Raw genomic sequence first — 14,391 nt, forward strand, 5'->3', positions numbered from 1 at the left:
ACTGGCCCTTTCAAAGAAGTCACAGTTATAAGTAATGAATGAGCAAACCAATCTGCTGCTTAGGTTATACAGTATTTCCTGCATTTGCACACACAAACATAACCAGGTTTGCTTTTTAGAATAATTAAAACCTGGCTTTTTATAATAAGGTGATTAGAGCCTCCCCCGGTAGATGTCCTGTGGTTACTCTGCCATTTATCCAGGTTAATACAGTAATTGGCTTTTTACTGTGCGTGTGCAGGGCAAGAAACATTACGGGGGTAGTTAGTTGAAAGAGGACGTCATTACGGTGAATGACGTAGGCTTATTTTGTCAGAAAGTGGTCTCTGGGTAGTTAAAGTCTGTGAGTCATGCTTCTAAAATAAGGAGACAGTGGAGAAAACACATTACTCATCTGTTGTGCAAACAGTACAGATCACCAATAACCTGGTTACACTGGTCTATGTTAACCCATTACCCACTTATCTGAGAAACCTGTCTGTTCTGGGCCTTTAAGTAAAATAATGAGCAGCATGTTATATGCTTTGTTATAAAAAATAAAAGCGGAGAGCAGACAGAGACGAGTGGTGCTGAATTAGATGCTGTTCAGCGGAGGCGTCGGGTGCTGAGGTGACGCCGTATATCTGGTTCAGATTAAAGAACCGTGGAGTTGATGGCTTCATCTTCGTGGCCTGTTTGTTTGCCCCGGGTATTTGCAGCATGACATGACAACGGCTCAGGCCGCGGGAGCGGATGAGGAGGCCCGGCAGAGGGCTTCAGCTGCTGGGGAGCTGCATGCGGGCTCTGCCTCGGGGTATTTGCACGCTCGCCGCGTTTATTGCAGAGGCGATGACAGCGCAGCCGTTTCAGAGTTCAAATAACAGCGCGCACGTTTGATCTTCCTGTCTCTTGCTGTCATCTGAAAAGCCTCTCGATAACAACCTGTCCCTCTCGCCTGTTCCTGGGCTTCCTCCTCTTACTCTTCATGGTGTTTTGCTCAGTGAACGTTCTTTGGGACTGTTTTTTGCTGAAGCACAGGCCTCCTTGAGTGGCTCCAGACAGTTTGTCGTGCTGTGAAGGCGGTTGTGTATTTATACAGGATGGCTGCCTTCGCATGGTGTTGGACACAGAGTTTGAACTTAAAAAGGGACGGTTTGCATAATTCTTTATATTGTACTATGTGCAGTACATAATATTGTATCTGTATTTGCATAAGTTGCTACTTATCGGGGAACAGTGTTGGTGTTGTGATGTGCAGTGAACTCATCTGAGTTTACTGATTGTGGACTTAATGTATCAGGATTTAGTTGTTTTATGAGCTGAATGATTAAACCAGGGCTACGCGACATCAAACTAGTTTTACTTTTCAACCAATGAACCCAGAATAGGACAAGGTTTGATATGTACCTACCTACAGTATCCGGCTGGAAGAAAACAGCTGTTCCTGGTTAAATCAGGCCTCAGATCTGAAGGTATGAGAAGGCAGACATCACTCTTAAAAACTAAGAATCCAGACAGATACACAGTACCAAACTCTAGATCTGTCATTTGTTGCATTTGCATTTCTTTCACTGCTGGTCAGTGAGGGTGAAAACGTCCAGGCATCACTTTAGCTTTCTGTCATGTTCTAAATATACACAGTAAACGAGTAAATAAAACTTTACTTGGCAGCGTCATGATGATGAAAACATGTCATCTCCTCTACGTGTGGAAACAAGTAACTGTTCCTTTTTTTGTTGTTCGTTTTTTTCTATCTCGGCCGATGTGTCCTTTGTTGCTTCATTATACTTCCTGTTTGTCACTGTATGTTCTTTTACTCACATACTGTACACAAAATGTCATCTTCCTCCACCCACTCATATAGAGTAACCAGTGCACAGCTGTGGATCCTCACTGCAGCGTAATAATACAGTAGACATTTACAGTTATAGCATAAAACCCCAAAACACATGTGTTGTTGAATGCAAATTCTCTGAAACTCCTGTCTTATGCGCTTGTAAAAGGCTTCTTTTTCAATTTATCAAATGTCATTGCTCTAAAGGTCAGTCCATCCAACACGTTATGCTTGAGACAACGTTATGCTTCTATCATCCCGGTCTCCCTGTGGTGGTTATGATTGCTTTCTTCTTTTTTATTTGACCCATAGCTGCTATAGCTTACCCATGCATTTAAAGCTGACCAGCCTCAATGCTTGATACCCTCAATTACCTCTCCTTTGCATGTGTGTGTGTGTGTGTGTGTGCACATACAGTGCAGTGTCTGAGTGTATAGATTTATGTGTACATGGATTGTTCGCGAGTGTCTTATCCTGTGGGTTTGACAGATGAGTGACGAGTGTGTGGAGTCAGCCCTTTGCTGGAAACCCACTGAGGCTGGAGAATGCCCTTGTCTTTTTAGATTTTACAGTATATTTTGACTCCCCTGCTCTTCTTCCTGTCAACGCTGCCCCCTACAACCATAGCCTCAGGCTTATGTTGATTGATTGGTGGTTTAACTTTGAAACTAAAGTACTGTACTGTACAGTATGTAATATGACTTCTCTAAACTCAAATGCACAATGGCATCACGGCACTGCAGGGAAAGAAGCAACATTTTGTTAATGCGTAATTTCTATAATTCAACTTAGTTTCAGAAGAGTGGGAGAATGGGCGCAGAGCATAAACAGTGATCACTGAAAAGGGGTTGGGTTTGACAATGAAAACATCAAAAAAGAAAATTAAGCCCACTGTTTATTTCTGCATAAATCTAGCCGTCAACATCTCTGGATTTCTCATTATGGATGACATATTGGCACTGGGATGCAGGGAGAAACATGGTGGTTTTGGTTGGTGAAGCCCCAACAAGCTCCACTTAATGCAGGGGTGTCCAAACTACGGCCTGCTGGCCACCTGCGGCCCACGATCCATTTTCAATCAGGAAATCAGCAAATTCAAAAAAAGAACTGTAGGTGGCGCTGTTGAGTTGATCAAAGTTGTTCCTCTAGATAGCAAAATTAAGGTAAGAAAAATGTTGTGTTTTAGGCAAATTGGTTTAAGTTACTTAAATAAACCAGGTGAGGCACCTCACCTTGTGTATATGTATTTTACTGCATGATTGGATTTATTTTCCAGCTGACATGGAATAACTCTTGCTTCTCTTTCTGCCCTGCTGGTGTTCCAGGGGTCAGCTGTGTAGTGCGCATGCAGAGGTAGATGTTCTCTCCTCACTCAGCTTTATATTCTCACACCGCCGTGTGTTCTCCGCTGACCCCTCCGGCTGCTCGGGGCCCATGCGAGCCGAGAGCAGAGCCAAGAAAGTGTCCGGCCGCTCGCTGTAAACTATGTGTTTACAGCGGGGTCACACTGGGCATGCTCAGCTCAGCAGGCCTCACCTTCTCATGATAAAAGGTCCTATGTTACAGTATGTGTGGAGAGGCGGCCGTGCGAGCGGCACCGACTCCAGGTTCAATCCTTCCGGGCAGATCTCACAGATCAGCATTTTGTCACGATCCTTTGGTGGGAAGACTCTCCTTGCAGCCTTTTGTGAGATCCGCTATCTATTTATCATTCAGCCTAAATCCACCGTGGATTTGTAAATATTTTAAAGGTTAAACGCGGTCACGCAGTCCAAGCTCAAAGGGACGAGTAGCTCTTGGAAAAAACAACTCTGTGCTCTGTTTTCTCTGGGTTTAGTGCAAACTGTGTACTCAGATATTTATAGACTTTTTATAGACTATCGTGCATTTATGTATGTTTTCTCTACATTACACGTCCTGAGGTAACTAATGGGTTACTTTCACAGAACAGGCTCAGATTTGCCTGCACACAGGTGCTTCTGTTATGTAATTTCACAGCTACATTACATATGTGTTAGGTCAAAGAAGACAAAGATTTAGATTGTTCTCCTAAAGTATGTGCTTATTGATCCTATTAATTTGCAGTGAGAAACGGGGGGGGTCATTCCACACACTAAAAAACTTTATTGACATTTGAATTGGATGTGGATAGTGGTAATTATCCAGCCTTCCTCCTTCCTGGCTGGTGTTCAGTGAGAGGGGAGCATTAGTGCAGCTATATCTTATAAATCTGCTCCAAATTAAAGAGCATGCATGTCAATACATTCTGCTCAGTTGTTCAATCACAAGCGCTCATGGTGATAGTGACAACGTCCCTCACACATCACGGTGAGCCGTGCTGTGGTGTCTTGGCCTTTACAGATACTGTTGCAATGTACTGAACTGTAGTAGGCCTGTGTGAAGTATGTGTGTGAATTCCTATAAGGCTGAAAGTCTGTAAATCATTGCACTGCAGTTGCAGTGTTTGCTCATGCTTAACCATCAAGGCTCTGACTCTATTTGACACTATAATGAAAGAATTCAGCTTTTTTAAAATTATTTTAAATAAGTATTTTTACAGTGTGTGACCAATTCAAGTCAAGTGCCAGGTTAAAAGAGCTTTACATTATTTACATTGTATGTTAGATTAGATAAATAGATGACGGTGTAGATATCATGTGGTTAGCCTAGCTTGGCATCAAAACTATAAAAAGAACAACAAATTCAAAAATCATTTACATCTAAAACTCAAAATTTAAAGAAAATAAGTATATAAAAACAGATAAACCAAGGCCTTTTTGGGTGTTAATAATAATAAGAAAACAAAATGTAAAATGTCTTGAAATGTAAAAGTTCACACTAGCATTAGGTGTATTAGCATCCAACCTTCTTAATTAAAGGCCAGGCTTCATTTTCATTTCATTTCATTTCATTTTCATTGATAATGCAGTTGCATTGACAATAATAAAGTGACTAAACGGGCCAAACAGCCTTGGTGCAAATAGAAGATGCTCTCTACTTTGGTCAATATAATTTTTCTCAATGTAGAGTGAGCATTGTGTCCCTGAAGCAGGGCAATCCAGAGGAATGGAGCGATACAATCAACAGACACTCAGCCTTTACTGGCAGAGCCTCAGAGGCTGCTGGGATGAGTGAGGCATGAGCAGAAGAGAGAGAGAGAGGGGGGTGCAGAGCTAAAATGACGCTCTGCATATGTAATACATCAGTGATAATGTTACACTAGAGTGAAAATGATGAGCTCAAACCAGGGCTTTAATACAGTACATAATGTTGTCTCATATTCGCCCTCGGAGGATGGAAAAACAAAGAAAAGAAAGAATGAGAGCAATAAACAGAGGAGCCTCTTTCAGTAGATGACTGTGTTTCCTCACTCCATGTTGGGTTAGTTAATGACTAGTGCATATGTCAGCCACACAGCTGTGAAGCTGCAATCAGGCAGCCAAGTTGAGGAGGCGAGAGGAGGCAGACGCACAGAAACAATTAAGCAGCGGATGCACAGAGAGAAAACACAGAAACATTTCTGCGTCAGGAAAGAAGGAAACGGAGGAATAAACAGAGGGAGTCGTCTGGGGGGAATATAGAGAGAAAGTCAGGTTGCCAAGATAGTTTCCATTCTTCTCATCCTCCCTCAACCAGCTGAAGCAGAAACGGCAGAGGCTGCAGTCCAAGTCATTACAGTCACTTGCTGGAAAGTATTTACTGTTGTCAATGAGGAGGGGAAAGAGAAGGACGCGTTGACAAAAGACAAAAATGTGCAGTATTTTTCTAGAGAGGCTGCCAATGGTTCTCTTTGGATCCTTTTTAAATTCCTCCACATATTTTTAATATGAAGCCACTTCTCAGCGAGTCTTTTCCTCCAGGTTTTTTTTTTTTTTTGGACCCAGCCATCTTGTTCGTCCAGGCCCATCCTGGCCAATGTTCCATCAGCTTTTTGGACTTAAGCCTTTAAGAGCCTCCTTTCCCAAAAGTAAGAGCTTTAAGGCAGAATCTGTGCGGAAAGCAGTTTTCTGGAGGAGGATCAGAGCCAGACAGAAGTAGGTGCGGACGGAGATCAGAGGTGGAGGCTTCAGGAGGAGACGGGTTCGACTTTGAAGCCCGTTTATTCCCACAGACACACACAGACCTCTAATGGGAGCCTTTCAGTGAGGCAGGTCCTCAAGTACTGTCTTGATTACTGTATTGCTTATTGCTTATATACGTATAATACTGTTCTGAGGCGACTGAGATACAATGGAATGAGACGTATGTGAGATCACATTGACATAGATTCAACAAGATTAAGTCATTTTTAGTTTGAAAAATGACTCAACTACAGTCATTGTGATAAACCTTTTGCATGTTACTTACTGTACGATCCTTCCTACTTGTGCACCTGCAGGCAGACCCGCGACCAGGAGACGCCCCCAGACTTCTTTTACTTCTCGGACTTTGAGAGACACAACGCTGAGATTGCTGCCTTTCATCTGGACAGGTAGGCGAAAACCTGAGCTTAAACTGCGTGTGTGTGTGTGTGTGTGTGTGTGTGTGTGTGTGTGTGTGTGTGTGTGTGTGTGTGTGTGTGTGTGTGTGTACTTTGCCACAGACTGTAGAATAGCTGAGCCAGTGCTTATGCACCGCACAGCGTAAGCCAGACAAGTGTTGACAATTCCCATCACCACGTTTTGTTCCACGGAGGTCAAGTGGCATTAGGCAAGGCTTAAATATAATACTACAGTAATACTCCCATAAACTTCCAGGAACAGCCACGTTGATGTAACACATGACTCAAACGAAGCTGATGTTCTGGGTTTGTTGATCTTAATACACAGATAATACTCTGGCTTTTGCTTCTCCCTGATGGCAAATCTTCCTCCCCTTGTGTCAATCCCTTACCCTAATAGGAACTAGAAGGACATTGACATCTGTAAGACTTATGTGTCCTACTGTAATGCAGACCAGCTGCTTCACCCGTCCCTCAGACACGCGCTCTGTTCTCTGGAGCAGTGAGAGCAGTGAGAGCAGTGAGAGCCGGGTCCATATAGTAGAGGCCTGTGAGTCATAGAGCATGAATGCCGCCCTCCTGCAGCTACACGTAGCATCTGACTGAACAATGAGCGCTCCCCACCACGCTCTCTGCCTCCACTGCCTCTACAAGGCTAATGCTTTATGGCTGGCCTGCCTGCCTATCTGCCGGGGAGACTTTAATGCAAGGAGAAAACCTCCGCAGGGTCTCTGATCGACCAGAGAAAACAAGGGGTTTTTAGCGGTGACGCTGCTTTTAAAGTCAAGCCCATGTCACTGTGGATATACATTAGCCAGTGTATAATGAGCAGAGTGGCCGCGGTGCAGTGTCAGTGCTGGTGACACAAGGGGATTCTGATGTACACACAAACACACACACACTCCCACTCTCATATACGCGCCCATACACAATGGGGCCACGGGGAATAGTGATGTTGAATTAGCTTCTCCTACAGGCACTTCAGCATCAACTGCATTAGCAGCAGCTTTCTCCACCAGTCTGATGCACATCTGGTCCTCCTCCACACACACACACACACACACACACACACACACACACACACACACACACACACGCAGTCACGCAGTCCCAGCGTACGGTACGTGTGGGTTAATGGGAACAGGAGGAAACCGAATGCATAAACGGTCCTGTGGCCACACTATATTTAAGCCACGCTGGGTTTGCCAAAAGCCAAAAGCAGACTTTTATTTTGCCTGCTCCAAATTAGACTCTGGCTACAGAGCTGCTGCTGGTGCAGAGGGTTAGGCTGCACTGCCTCCCAGGGGGCCCACAGACGCACAGGCTGGCACCCACACATTCAGAACCTAAAGCCCCATTAATTATGTGATTGGATTTAAATGGAAAATGCACTTGGTGTTGCTGCATTCAGGCACTTAGAAGATCGCAGAGCATAGAGACATGGTCCAGTATGACTCCATATAACTCCACTTCTCCTCCTGAGACTCACTCACACTAAACTCCCTAAGTATAATTAACAGCCTCCAACAGGCCAAACGCGTCCACACACAGAGACGGCTGCGAACATCCCTTGCTTCCTTTCTGCCATGTCTTCATTCCTTTGCCTTCATCGTTACTCACTCTCCCCTTGTGTGTCTGTCTGCCCTGAGGCTTTGGCCATTACGCCTTGTAGTAGGTATCAATTTTTGATGTGCAGGTTTTAGCAGCAGCCTCGTGTCTGCACCAGGGGCCCAGACATGAATTGAATGTGAGGCTCACGCACACAGGACCACACGTCAGTATACTTTTATTAAACCCTGTCCCTTCACCCTTGGACACAGACTGATGCTGTTACCGTCCAGTCAAATCATGAAGACATATTCTCATGAGAGAGGTATCGAGAGATATCGCAAAATCTCAGAGGTTTCAAGGATACTTCAGAGGATATCAGGTCACTTTGTGTGTGTGTGTGTGTGTGTGTGTGTGTGTGTGTGTGTGTGTGTGTGTGTGTGTGTGTGTGTGTGTGTGTGTGTGTGTGTGTGTGTGTGTGTGTGTGTTCTGCCAGACGTTAACCACCGCATAAGGTAACGCTTAACATTCAAGCCATCAGTGATACCACAGTGCCGCCTATTGGAAGTGAGTTTAATTGCACAAGATACTGTTTTGAACAAGCTGTCAGGCCCAATGTGATATTAAAAGGCACTGGCCACCTGCTGTACAGTAATCTAGCGATTATGGCTTCACATCACAGAGTCAGAGTGCAATAACACAGAACTGAATATTGAGAAGTGGCATTTTTAGGGTCATCCTCAGCTACTGTGTAATGTCCAAACTAGTCACTCTATTGCTTACACACAGAGTCTCATGTCAAAGGTACAAAAAGTAATGGTTAACCTGCAGTATGTGTCACAACCACAAACTCTAGGTTCCGACAATAAAATGATATTGATATCACGTGACCTCCACATGCTTCTTAATAAGGCCAACCATTCTGCTCCTCTTTGGCAGGAAACTATAACCTTCGTATATGTCTCTGTGTAGGATCCTGGACTTCCGGCGTGTCCCTCCTGTGGCCGGCAGACTGGTCAACATGACAAAGGAGATTCGAGACGTCACACGAGACAAAAAGCTGTGGCGAACCTTCTTCATTTCGCCAGGTACACACAAACAGAACAGAGTAACATCTTAACCTCTAATAATAACAATGCTAATATTCAATAATACAAACAATACAAAATACAAAATTTATACTCTATAAATCCATACACATTGAGAATATGCCTAAATGTAACTTTCATGTGCTTGCAGCCAACAACGTTTGCTTCTATGGAGAGTGCTCGTACTACTGCTCCACCGAGCACGCGCTCTGTGGTAAACCAGACCAGATAGAAGGCTCCCTGGCGGCCTTCCTGCCAGACCTGGCCCTCGCCAAACGCAAGACCTGGAGGAACCCTTGGAGGCGCTCCTACCACAAACGCAAGAAGGCAGAGTAAGACACACACAGCACCAGGCTGAAACACGACGTACTCTTTGTTTAAAGATTCCTAGCTCGAGAAGGAGCTCATCCACCATGTGGCTTGTTCCAGGTGGGAGGTGGACCCAGACTACTGTGAGGAGGTCAAACAGACGCCACCTTACGACAGTGGATCGCGACTGCTCGACATCATGGACATGACCATCTTTGACTTCCTCATGGGTCAGTTGACATGCATCACATTGTTGTATAACAACATACATACAGTATACATATCTATGGTACATAGTTGGTTTACACTCACTACTCCCCCTTGAAAACACAGGAAATATGGATCGCCATCATTATGAGACATTTGAGAAGTTCGGAAACGAGACCTTCATTATTCATCTGGATAATGGCAGAGGGTAAATCATTTGGCTTATATGAATTGTAATTCAGTAATCTGCAGGTATAAAAGAAAGCTAATTATACATAATTAACTTAGATTATTTGATAATTAATAGATATGCTGTAAACAGTAATGCTGTAAGACACAAAAACAAGCTTTGTAGTAGCAACGCTATAGTATGTGCTGCCAGCTCTCAGGCAGTTAGTATAATACAAGTTATGCTTCTGCTTCTCATTGTAGCTTTGGAAAACACTCCCATGACGAGATGTCCATTCTGGTGCCGTTGACCCAGTGCTGCAGGTACGGTGAGATCCCCTTCAAAGTGGGCTTTTTATTGTATGGGATAAAAAGGTTGTGATGATGTTGTTGATCCCTGAGAAGATGAAGATTATCAGTATACGAATATTAGGAGATGCCAAAAAGCCCAGAATGATAAAGAATCTTCCCAGTTGTGTCAGTTTGGCAGATCTTACAGCTGAAAGCGTCTCTGCACTGGCTCCTCTCTCTCTTCAGGGTTCGGAAGTCCACCCACTTGCGTCTGCAGCTGCTGGCTAAGGAGGAATACAAGCTGTCCACGATGATGGCAGAATCCCTGGTGAGGGACCGCCTCAGTCCCATCCTCATCCAGCCCCACCTGAAAGCCATGGACCGACGACTGCGCCAAGTCAGTGCTCCTTTTGTTTGTGCATTCTGTGTCTTCATACGAAAATAACAAATCTGCCCCTAGTTTTATGATTGTGTTTTCTATTAAGACTCAAGCTTTGGAAGCAAGTACAGGTCTAGAACATTAATAAGACAAGATGCTTGTGTGCCTGACGTCGCTGGACTGTAGCATTGCCGAACGTGCATTCTTATTCTTTCACCAGGGCAAAAATAAACCTGGAGGCAAGTCTGTCTCCAGGTGTCACCTCACCACAGCCTATGATAGTGGCCTGTTAGACTGAGCATATCCCATGTTCTACTACCTACATGTGGCGAATGTCTAGTACGTCCCACAGATGCCATGCATACGTCTGTATTTGCAGTATGGGAACAAAAACGACAAGGTTTACAGCATCCAGTTGGGATTTTACTGAGCTGAAATGTTTGTAGTGTTATTTTGAAATATAGTACAAACAATCTCATATTTAATGAATGTAGGAGCCTTTCACGTGTTATCATTTGTGCACCATAATGATGATAGTGTTCCTGCCGGGTCCACAGACGCTAACAGCAACAACAGAGCAAGGCAGCGGCTGGCACTTGACTCCTACCTCAGACCTATCAGTTAAGAGTAGAAAGGAAAATCACCTAGCTGTGTTGTCTTGGTTTCATCCATAGGTGCTGAATGTGCTGTCCGAATGCATTGAAAAGGAGGGCTACACCTACGTAGTGGAGGACAACCTCCAGGGCCACCAAGGGACCGACACCGGCCCACGGCCGAGGTAGCCGACAGAACGCTGGACGGACCCCATCCAGTCTTTCTCTCCAAGATGAACTCCCATGAGGGCCTCGTTGAGGCTGAACCTTTACCGAAGCCCACCTCACCTGCTGGAGGTGAATGGAAGCTGTCTGGAGGAGGAAGCCTGCTGGAAATGACTGGACGTAGACAAATTGTGCAATGACTGTAACGCCTGTATGGATGCGTACAGGTGTTTCTGAAAATGTCTGGACATGGAGACATGACTGAACATCACCTAGACTCCTTAAAACATCCAACCCCATCTCTAGTGTAGGATAGTATCAGCAGCTGATCCAAACACACAAACCCACTGCAGCACTACCAAACCACGAAAGTCTTGCAAGAGACGCCTTCTCTCTGTCTTGTGTAGGAGCCTGTTTTGAATTCAGTGAATTCAAAGGAACTTGTAAAGATTCTCACGACGTCCCCTCCCTCTTTCCACAAGTTGAACTTTGTGTTTCTTAATGCAAGTGTCCGGCCGACAGTGGAGGATAATTTTTTTGGGAAAATTAATTATCAAGATAAAATATTTTAAATATTTTATTGCATATTATCTGTTAATTTTATTCTGCTGATCTTTTTTTCAGCTTCAATCATTTATTATGTTGTTGGCGGAAATATTTGATTGGAGTGCGGGTTTACTCCTGGGTTTGTTCATTATTTTTAGACTTAAATGTCCATGAGAGTATTTATTAAAGTTCATATTTATTGTCTGAGATGCCTATTAATCAGTAACACACACACACCAACAACTTTTAAGTTTGCATCACAGAGCTGCGTTTCTTATTTTGTCCAAAAGGGGGCAAACTGAGCATGTGCAGAAGTAGCTGCCAGAACCTTAATAAATCTCAGTAACATCAGCCTTCACCAAACCTTATTTCATTCCAAATATCATGCTTGGGTTTAATATTGGGTTGCCATACGGTTGGTGTGAGCATTGGTCACATTTATTTAATTCTGCTTCTGTGTTTACATCTAATTCACCTACTGTTTTAATTTTATTCCTTTCAATGCAACAGGTATGAAATTTACGGTACCAAAAGCCAAATGTAACACTAATAGTTTTATATTGTTGTTTTATTATTATATGTTCGACGTCCAGATGTTGTGGAGAGATTATTTTTTCAGGATGCATATATTGTATCAATACCAGTTTAATGCTGAACCGTTAACGATTCAGTTACTGGCTGAAAGCTCAAATATACAGTAGGACAAATCTAGTGCCTGTGCAATGATAGAAATACTTGAATGTCTGGTTTAATGACGGAACAGTTTCAGTTCCTCCGAGTAAGTGAGCTATAGATGAGATAGAGGTCTGCGTCTTGTATATATGTGTGTGTGTGATCAGATGTGTTCATCCCCTCTGCTCTAAGTTTCCACATGTCACTACAGTTCATATGGATGTATGGGTGGATCCATTGAGAACCTTTAGACAACATGTTATGGAAGTGAAAATGCTTTACTATTTTAAATTTAGCTCATTGTTTCTGTGGGTTTCATTTTTCATTTTTGACGTCATGGTAAAAGTGCAATAAAACAAATTGAGCAGACTATTTCACTGCAGCTTGTGTTTTTAAAGGACGTTAAAGGTGAGTGTTTCTTCATGTTTTAATATTTTTTTGTCATATCAATGTCTTAGTTAAATTACAGCGTGTCAGTGAGAATAGCATTTAGCTCTTAGTTCAGATTTGCAAAAGGATGAACTTTGCTGTTTTTACAGTATGGGTCATATTGTCCTTTCATTAGCTAAACACCTTGAACCAGATCAGATCTGTAACTTTCTGTTACATATATAAATAAATGTTATAGTTTAGTTAGGTTTCTGTTAAAGTGAAGTGTTTAGTTACCAAAGGAAGTCACTTGAGGACAAGCGGTATGATTAGAGTAAATACCTATACCACACAATTTCAAACATAAAAATACCACAATTTACAGTATAATTAGAGTCCTTGAGTTCCCTTATAAAAATGTTATTACAAATAAAACTAAATCCAAAATGTGGATGTCAATTTTTTTGCCACTACAGTATCTATTCTCTCCTCCTCCTCCATCCTTTAAGTTCCCTAAATATATTGTTTAACATATTTTCTAAGAAATCTATTAAAAACAATCATATTTAACGTGTAGCTCAAGAAGGCAAGAAAAACAAGTTACATTTAAAATGCAAATGTTTTGTATGATTGGCTTCTAAACAAAAATTGTCAAACAACCCAACTACAGGCACAATACAATTTTGAATGAAAACAATTTGGAGGTCACTTTAATAACTAATCCATAATCAGTGAATGTTGACAGTGAGGATGGCTCTAAGCTGCAGGTCTGTGCAGAAACATGTTACAGTTGCCAATACAGTATATCACTGTTTTGCTAACTTTTCCCCACAACAGTCCTGGTAAAGGAGCACACACACACACACACACACACACACACACACACACACACACACACACACACACACACACACACACACACACACACCAGTAGACTGAGCTATGAATGGAGGATTCGGCATCTGAGACAACCATCGGCGGGACAGAGCGACCAGAGAAGAACTAAGGGCTGTAATCAGTGCGGCCGGCTGCAGACAAGACGCCAGAGGAAGCTTGGTCATGGGAGTGAGCTATGAGGCGCTTATCAGATCCTAGTTCAAACCAACATGATAAAGGGACCTCCTCCTCTCCTGCACACTGCGCCCCTGAGTGGTGCTGCTGTATGAATCCATGTTTTTTCATTGTCTGGAATACTGGACTGTAAATCCTTATCATTAGTTTAATTATTTATCAAATGTTAATTTGCAGAAAATAAATAAATGTACAGTATTGTCGAAACCAATTTACAACAGTAGCACTGTAATGTTAAAGGTATTATGTGTTAAACATATAAGGTATTGTAATATTTAATTAATTTCAATGCAGTGTTATTATACACATTTTATGTGTATGAAAATATAACAAACAACATTTAGAAAAAAAACATTTCTGGAAATAAATTGACAATACCCAATTACAAACAAGTAAACTGACAGACGATGGCGTAGGTGTAACTCAAGCAACGGACACACGAGGAGGGCAGACTTAACAAAACAGGTGTAACGAATCTCTAGTTCTAGTCTACCATCTATCTAATCTAGTTACCAGACAGAAACAGGAAACAAAGCACGAAGTCACACAGACAAAAACCCCAGACAAGACTGAACAAACGCCTCCAGCCGGCTGGAGGGCCAGATCGCAACTTCCAACACTTTGTGTGGATCATTAAAAATATCAACAATATTTTTACCTGAATAAATTATTAAAATATATATTTATCAGAT

The 14,391-nt window shown here is 42.7% G+C and overlaps 1 protein-coding gene across 1 annotated transcript in view; it reads left to right on the forward strand.

The window, feature by feature from the left end:
- Positions 1–12,628, forward strand: part of fam20cb (FAM20C golgi associated secretory pathway kinase b) — a 30,495-nt gene extending 17,867 nt beyond the window's left edge. Inside the window, exons 4-11 of the mRNA XM_029133421.2 lie at positions 6,192–6,284; positions 8,814–8,929; positions 9,081–9,261; positions 9,359–9,468; positions 9,572–9,653; positions 9,878–9,937; positions 10,151–10,301; positions 10,958–12,628. Coding sequence (XP_028989254.1) covers positions 6,192–6,284; positions 8,814–8,929; positions 9,081–9,261; positions 9,359–9,468; positions 9,572–9,653; positions 9,878–9,937; positions 10,151–10,301; positions 10,958–11,065 — 901 coding nt within the window. The 3' untranslated portion in view covers positions 11,066–12,628. The remainder of the gene's footprint in view (positions 1–6,191; positions 6,285–8,813; positions 8,930–9,080; positions 9,262–9,358; positions 9,469–9,571; positions 9,654–9,877; positions 9,938–10,150; positions 10,302–10,957) is intronic.
- The last annotated feature ends 1,763 nt before the right edge of the window (positions 12,629–14,391 follow it).

Source organism: Betta splendens, chromosome 19 (genome assembly GCF_900634795.4).
Source record: "Betta splendens chromosome 19, fBetSpl5.4, whole genome shotgun sequence".
NCBI classification, from domain to species: Eukaryota; Metazoa; Chordata; class Actinopteri; order Anabantiformes; family Osphronemidae; genus Betta; species Betta splendens.